Source organism: Ruditapes philippinarum, unplaced genomic scaffold (assembly GCF_026571515.1).
Source record: "Ruditapes philippinarum isolate M1 unplaced genomic scaffold, ASM2657151v2 ctg51_1_1_1_1, whole genome shotgun sequence".
NCBI lineage: Eukaryota > Metazoa > Mollusca > Bivalvia > Venerida > Veneridae > Ruditapes > Ruditapes philippinarum.
The window spans coordinates 48,354-55,764 of record NW_026866950.1 but is presented as its reverse complement, the minus strand read 5'-3'; the positions used below and the strand labels follow the sequence as shown (position 1 = coordinate 55,764).

Here is a 7,411-nt window from a genome sequence, read left to right as displayed (position 1 = left end):
CTTTTTTATTGTTCCCACGACCACGTAACTCTTTCTCGCGATAAACTAAGTCGTTTCCTGGAGGTAATTTCCGGCGGAAACGAGATCTGAAGAAATGAGCAGTGCATTTTTTTAAATTTCGTCCATGTCACCTCTGCGCCACCGTACATTCATGTAATTTATGAAATTAACTCGTTATATTCTAGCATTTACAGGGTTTTTCTGTGAACTTTCGTGTTTTTTCTTAATTATATAGTATTTCAGTAATAATGCTTTTTCATCATCGGAATATCGTAGTAATGTCGCGTTTTTACCATCATAACGTCGTGGTTTCGTGTTTTTATCACACTATTATTGTGTTGCCGTGTTTCTATGTTTTCATTTTAGCAATGTCGTGTTGTTTATGATATCTATCAAAATGTCGTGTTTTTTTCATCATGGTGATGACATCGTACTCAAATTTTATGGAAATATTTAGAGAGCAACAATACTGTAAAGATAATAATTATGCCATTATATGTTTTTCTGATGGAGAAAGACCACGAATCTGCCCATCTTTGCATTATGGACATGTGGACATCGTAAAGATTTTCATTAAACTAGCTGGAAAAGGAATCAAACCATAGCAAGTCATTTAAGCCAGTAAGTATGTAATACTGAACTAACCAGGTCCATTATAAAGGCTCCGGCACGATAGGCTTTTCATTTAACATTATTTTAAAGAATAACACTTTTTTGTGACCCCTTTCATTAACAGAGATCTTGACCTGGACTAAATGGTATCACAAACATTACCGACTTACCACAAGCAATCTTCTTTTGTTTGTTTGTTTCATTTTACGCCTTTTCCCAACAGTATTTCAGTCATATAGGCGGGTAGTTCCTAACCATCGTTCCTGGAGAGTTACACCAGCACTAGACTACCTTCCTCCGTGCTAAACTACCAAAGCATCTCCCGGGGATCGAACCCACGCCAGAGAGGTAACTGGATTAGAAATCATCGACGCTAACCTCTCGACCACGGAGGAGCAATCCTCTTACGTCAGCAGCTGTATCTAACTTGGATGGCACATTTAGCAATGGGCTGCCGATTCTTTTTTAAACAAAAATACCAAATTTACTTGACCTATAATAGAGAACACAGCTTCCCATACATAGCTTATTCATTCTTTTAATCAATTTAGACATATTCAATAAGAATTTCATAGATGTCAATAAATTTCTGAGGATGAGCGTAGTATATTAAGTGATCTTGAGCTTACCATGGCAAACATTTCAAAAATCATTGCATGTGCAAAGAATTTTCTCCCTTTTCCTTTTCAAAACACGGCTTTAATTACACCTTGACAAAAACAAGAAAACAAACAGTATGATGCTTTTTAATTTTTATTGCACTTTAAAATTAATGGACCATATTAACTATATATACTCAGTGATCCTTCAAGATATTGTAAGAAGATATAACAGACCAAATGCTGCTGACCTTTAATTCATCACACACAATAAGTAAGAATTTTTACTTATAGTCAATAAAAAAAGCGATAACCAAATATGTTTAACATCAACCTTTCACTACATCTCACAAATAAAAATTACTGATAAGTACAAGGTAATAAATTGGGTCAATGATTTCTTCTTATTTAACTTAATGATCAAGAATGCTTTCTTTTTAAAAAAAAGTTTGGGAAACAGAAACACATAATATAATGAAACAGTACAAAATACAGCATTTCACAAATCATGCACAAATTAACTCAAAACTTTAAAATTTGCAGGCATGCTGCCTCAATATCACCAGTATTTGCCAGAATATATCAGAGACTTACATGTATATTACATAAATATAGCTCCGATATTACATGAATTAAATTGTTTAGGCATGTTATGCCATTCACACAGTGCTATAGATTTCAGAATTTCAAAACTTTTTTCTGGGTAAACATTCAAGACAGTAATACTACATGTATGACACTTTCAGAATATCATGACCTGGATTAGTTCAAAACAATGAAAAATTGGTGAATATAGACCTAAATATTACAGGAAGGAAACAAATAAATGCTAGTATCACTGTTTATAAGCATTGTAAAATGTTTAATGCAATAAAGATATTGAATTGAATTATTTATAAAATTCTAATGGATTTAATTCCGTTGGAGCAACAGAATTTTCTTCTTTGAAAGGTGTGATACTTATCCCCCTACCATAGTTCTCACATTGCTTCAAATGTTTCAAACAAATGGACAAATGCCAACGTAAACAAGAAAAACAACAGACAATATGTTAGCAAATTACTATACTGTTTGGCTGAACACCTTCAAATTTTCATCTTAATGTCCCCAAAATTGGGACAGTAATAGACAGTTCCAAAAGTGAAAGCTGGACAAGTCCATTTAAGAAACTTAAGGGTAAGTATGATTTTTTTTTTCATAAATTTCATAAATTCATGTACATGTATTTGTGTCTTCTGTTAAAATTGTGTCCAAATCTTTATACTTTTTTAAGATAGTGCAAACTATTTCTGTTCAATGATTTTCCCCACTGTTTCAGAACATTTGTAAATTCTGAGACTTCGCTTTTTCGCAGAGAAGCACTTCTTTTAGCCAAACACTTTGGAAGTACAGATTATATGTTACGTCCTTGCTCCGTCAAATCTAGGTAGTACTGGTAAGATGAGATTCCCGAACGATGAATCTTGTGTGATGAAATATCCCACTGAATTGGCATTAGCATGCTGAAAAATATACAACAAAAAAACCTACTTATACTGGTGCAACATTTAACAGGCATTGTTATGTCATTTCAAATAAAATATCATTTTAAAGGAAAATTTTAAATTACGTACTGACTAAATGATGAACAGTGCAGACCATGATCAGACAGCATGGAAAAATTTAGTTGACAGTACTGTTGCCAACACCAAGGTAATGGTTAAAATAACCGAATTTTATCAGAATATTCAAATCTTATACTATTGGATGGTGACATGATGTCAAATTGAAAAAGATCATGACTCCTGTTTATCTTATAAGAAGTAACATGTTTACATCATCCATGTTATCTATCTCAAAAAGCTTTGCCAAATCTCTGATCTGAAATGTTTAAGATATGTTTAGTTCATTTTTTCAGTTAAGATATGATTGCTTGGTACATAACCCAAGTCAATAATACAGCACAACCTCTAAAAAGTGGCCGTATGTAGACAAATCACCTCTACAACAACAGTTTCACTTTTTCCCAAAGTAAGACTTTACTATAATTCTTGAGCAAGATGTGTAATATTGTCACAGTAAATGGAACGCAACCTATCATTTTAGAGCTTTGTATCACCATCATTATTACAGAGCTAACTAAGCCGGCTTACTTAAAATGAATGACTATAGTACACTTACTTGTAAAGCTGCCCTCTGTGCTGGACTCATGGCCTGAGTATCAGGATGCACCTGTTGAGGAAGAAAATCGTTAATAATCAAGTTAAAACAAGAAAATGATTATTTAAAGCAGAAAACATATCTTTACAAACATGTCTTCAAAACACTTCTAATAAATGATTGTCAATGCACCTGTGTAGTTTTAGGGCGAAAGGCTTACAGGTTGTCGTTGTCGAGTTATTAGTCAGAAACAGTTTTAATATAAAAGGACAATGTGATCTTGACTTAGTCAATCCAAGACCATCATAGTTCATCAAGAGTTCATGAACAATCTCCACACCATGTTTGAAGTTCCTAAGTCCAGGCTTTCTTAACTTTTAATATTCATCAAAAGAAGTCTGGTCTATACACTGACCAACTGACATGTGCAAAGCATTAAATAAATTTTAAAAAGTAATTGTTTTATACCATTGGTGGAACACCTGCAGTAGCTGGTTGCTGCGCTGGTATTGGAGGTATAACTGGACTAGTTGCAATACTAGGGCTGCTGCCGATATGAAAAAAACAAATATAAATATATATAAGTAACACTTCCTATCAATACAATATAGTCAAAAAAGTAGGTTTTGAAAATCTGCCAAGAGGTATTTCCCACATTTGGTCAGGTGTTATTAGACACATAAATCTGAGTTTTATACAGTCAAGGCGAGACATAATATCTGAGTGTTATATAGCATTTACTTGATAAAACTATTATTTCATTTTCAATATAAATCAAGCCAGACATTTGACAGACTATAGTTACATGTTCAAAATCTTCCTGACATCTAACATGACATGTTAGAAAATCTAGATAATTTATCAAACAATTCTAAACAAGTTTAAGTTGAAGATGTCAGTATGTATTTCGGGCCCTATATTTTTACAAACGCTTTTTCTTTAATGTTAATAAGCTTTGCAAGACTGACAAAAATATTTTAGAGATGTTGAATATGAAATAGATAAGACTTAAACAGTGTTGGTATGACTATTACTTCAATCTGTGGTATTAATCACTTTAATCCAAAGACAAAATTGTAAACCTGACAGTGGATGGTGGTACTCCAGGTTGTGTTTGCATTCTCAATCTTTTCTTTTGCTCTTCTAACTGTTCTAGAATCTTCCTATTCTGGCGCTCTGAAATATACAGCATGTAAATTTTTAAAACATCACTAAATTCTTAAAACAAAACACAATACAAACATGTAATTGTTTTCATCAGATACTGAGCAAATTACTTTGAAAAGTATTACATTAAAATTAGCATTTATATGCAAATTTGTGCATACATGTGAACTATCCCACTTTTAGCGGGAGACTCCCACATTCTGCAGACATAGTTTCAAAGATTTTTCTTTAAATAAGGGGATTCTCACAAATAAAAGCAATCTCCCTCATTTTGATATAAGAATTTTCTTCTTTGTTTATTGCAAAATTCTAAAATCTCCCTCTTTTTGAAGAAAAATCTCCCATTTGATCATCGAAAAAATATCCACATGAATGGTAGTCAGACTATTCACCCCTTAAATAAGCACCATGTATTTTAAGTAATGCATTTAATTATGATTATTTCAAAATGTAATGCAATAAATTAAGCATTATTTCATTTGTATCATGTAAAATGCTTGATAAATACACAAGTAATGAATTTAATGAAACTAATTTACAAACATGATAGAGAAATACTGAAAATAACAATTGAGCTATTTCATTTTATTATCAAATATGCTGACAAAACATATTTTATTATCTCTTATTTCCTTAGTAAATAGAATTATGGTGGTTTCGTCGAACTACCGGTTCGGCGAACTTAATTTATGAAGAGGTGCGAAAGTGGTTTCGTCGACCTTATGTTATATAGTAATTAAAGGCAAAGTAGACATGGTTCATATATATAGTGTTAATATCATCAATATTTTTTAATTAAATTATGATGCAAATTGTCTTTCTTGTTTTTGTGTATATATTTAGATTTATATATAATACATAGTTTATTCTTTTTCTTACAGGTGTTAATTTCTGTGTATATATGTCGATTTTATTCCGATTTATAATAACATTGTTCCGTCTTTTTCAACTTTTACCATTATAGGTTTATATTTCAATATCTTGTCTTTAATTGCACGAAAATGTGTGATAAACCACACATGAAGACCTACAGATAACCTGTAGATAATTGACGTGCTCATTATACAATAGATATTTTTATGGCTACAAAAATTAAGTTCGCCGAAACCACTACCTGTTTTGTTATATAATTATGATCATTTCGCCGAACCAGTAGTTCGACGAAACCACTCTCACCCAGTACAGATAATTGTTAAGGTAGTGTTGTGCATGTATTTTGTGCATTGGCATCTGTATCTGTGAGGGTACGTCGTAGTAACCAAAATCTGGCTTTAACACGACGGTGGATTATTATTGGCAATATGTCTTCTAGATACTTAGCAAGAACAAAAGTATCTGAGTATCTATCTTTGGCACGTCAAAACATTTCGACTATTATTTCGTCTGCTAATATTTTATCCGAATTTTCAAATATCCGAACCGATGACATATTGTACGATTACTATACATGTATCAGCTTCTAAAATAATATACCTTGGCCGGTGTTAGGTGGTTGAAAAGCCATTTACCAAACAAACAATCTAAAATCTCTATCAATACATATCAATGAGATTTAATAACGTGTCCGAAACTTTCGCGATGCTAAAATTTAATTTTAACGGTTGAACGCCACTAAACAATCTGTTTCTGTATGTGTAACACTGCTAAATATTTTCTTTCTCCGTGTGCCTTAAATATTTTTTATGTGCTAGTGGCATTGATTTGACCTAAAATGTGTTTAACCTTGTTATTTATGCAATAAAATATCCATATATTAAAAAATAAAAACTCATTTAAGGTCAAATAAATGCAACTACAGTAGCACCTTTGGTTAGAGCACGAATTATATTGGAATTAAGATCCGAGGTTTGAGTATGAACAAATAAATATCTTAAACATTATTCTTTTGTGTTCATTTAAGTTCAACATGTAATACTCTAATTTGGTATTCTAACACTATCGAAAATTTTCCTATATAGAGGATAATGAATGAGTGTAAGTTCAATGCTGAATTTATTGCCCGAGTTGAATGAAATTATATTATGCAAGCCTCTGGCGAGCATAATATTATTTTATTCAACGAGTGCAATAAATTCAGTAATGAACTTACACGAATTTAATATTTCATTTATCACATAAAGTGAAATAAGAGTCAATTTTCATTGACGCACCTATAGTATATCGCTAACTTTTAGCGCGTCTTTACACTTTGTTTGTATACCGCTTATGACGTAACGTCAAAATATATGCACGGTCGTGCAATACCATATTTACGGAGTCGCAAAATCGGCACGGGTGTGTGATAAGTAGACAAAGAAGGCCGGAAGCGTGCATTACTCTACAACAATGCACTCGCCGTTCTTTTTACCTCCCTGTGTATTTTCAAGCCGACATATTGACGGCGCCATTTTGTTTGAAAAAAATCTGATGAATAAAAAACATTTTTTGTCGAATTTTGTTGTTAAACTATATAGAATGAAAGGAAATGGTCTAACTAAGAAAATGAATCCGAACAACAATATCTTTAATTCAGTCGTTAACGCTGTAGAGACGTTTAAAGTGTTGTTTACGTGACGTCACAATGTAGCGTCAAACAGCACGTGCAAAAACAATCAAATCAAGAACACTATTTCTTTGTCGCAAACGTGTTAGATTTCACATTTTTTTGACTGTTAATACTTTGTATTTCGCTTAAAAAATATAGAGTGAAATTAAATAAACAAAGTTTATCAACGTTTTCAAAATTCGTTATTCTCAAAATGTTTCTACACATGGTAGATTTAACGACAGTTTTTTCAACCCATTGGAACAGCCTTGAAAGAACGTTTCTATTGGAAACTCTGAGGCGACAACAAATTTAACCACCAAACAAAAAATCCAGCTTTATAATAATCATTGTATTTCTTCTTGACGTG

At 32.2% G+C, this 7,411-nt stretch overlaps 1 protein-coding gene across 2 annotated transcripts; it reads right to left on the bottom strand.

The window, feature by feature from the left end:
* Window positions 1–1,352: 1,352 nt before the first annotated feature.
* LOC132734297 (SOSS complex subunit C-like) lies at window positions 1,353–6,152 on the bottom strand. Of its 2 annotated transcripts, none has more exons than XM_060721008.1 (5): window positions 5,991–6,152; window positions 4,433–4,526; window positions 3,819–3,897; window positions 3,372–3,422; window positions 1,353–2,713 (listed from the first exon to the last, which is right to left on the bottom strand). In XM_060721008.1, the coding sequence occupies exons 1-5, from the start codon at window positions 6,019–6,021 to the stop codon at window positions 2,612–2,614; spliced, it is 357 nt and encodes a 118-aa protein (XP_060576991.1). In that variant the 5' UTR covers window positions 6,022–6,152; the 3' UTR covers window positions 1,353–2,611. The 2 variants fall into 2 exon arrangements, with proteins under 2 accessions (XP_060576991.1, XP_060576992.1); XM_060721009.1 differs by having other exon boundaries at window positions 3,819–3,894.
* Window positions 6,153–7,411: the final 1,259 nt, after the last annotated feature.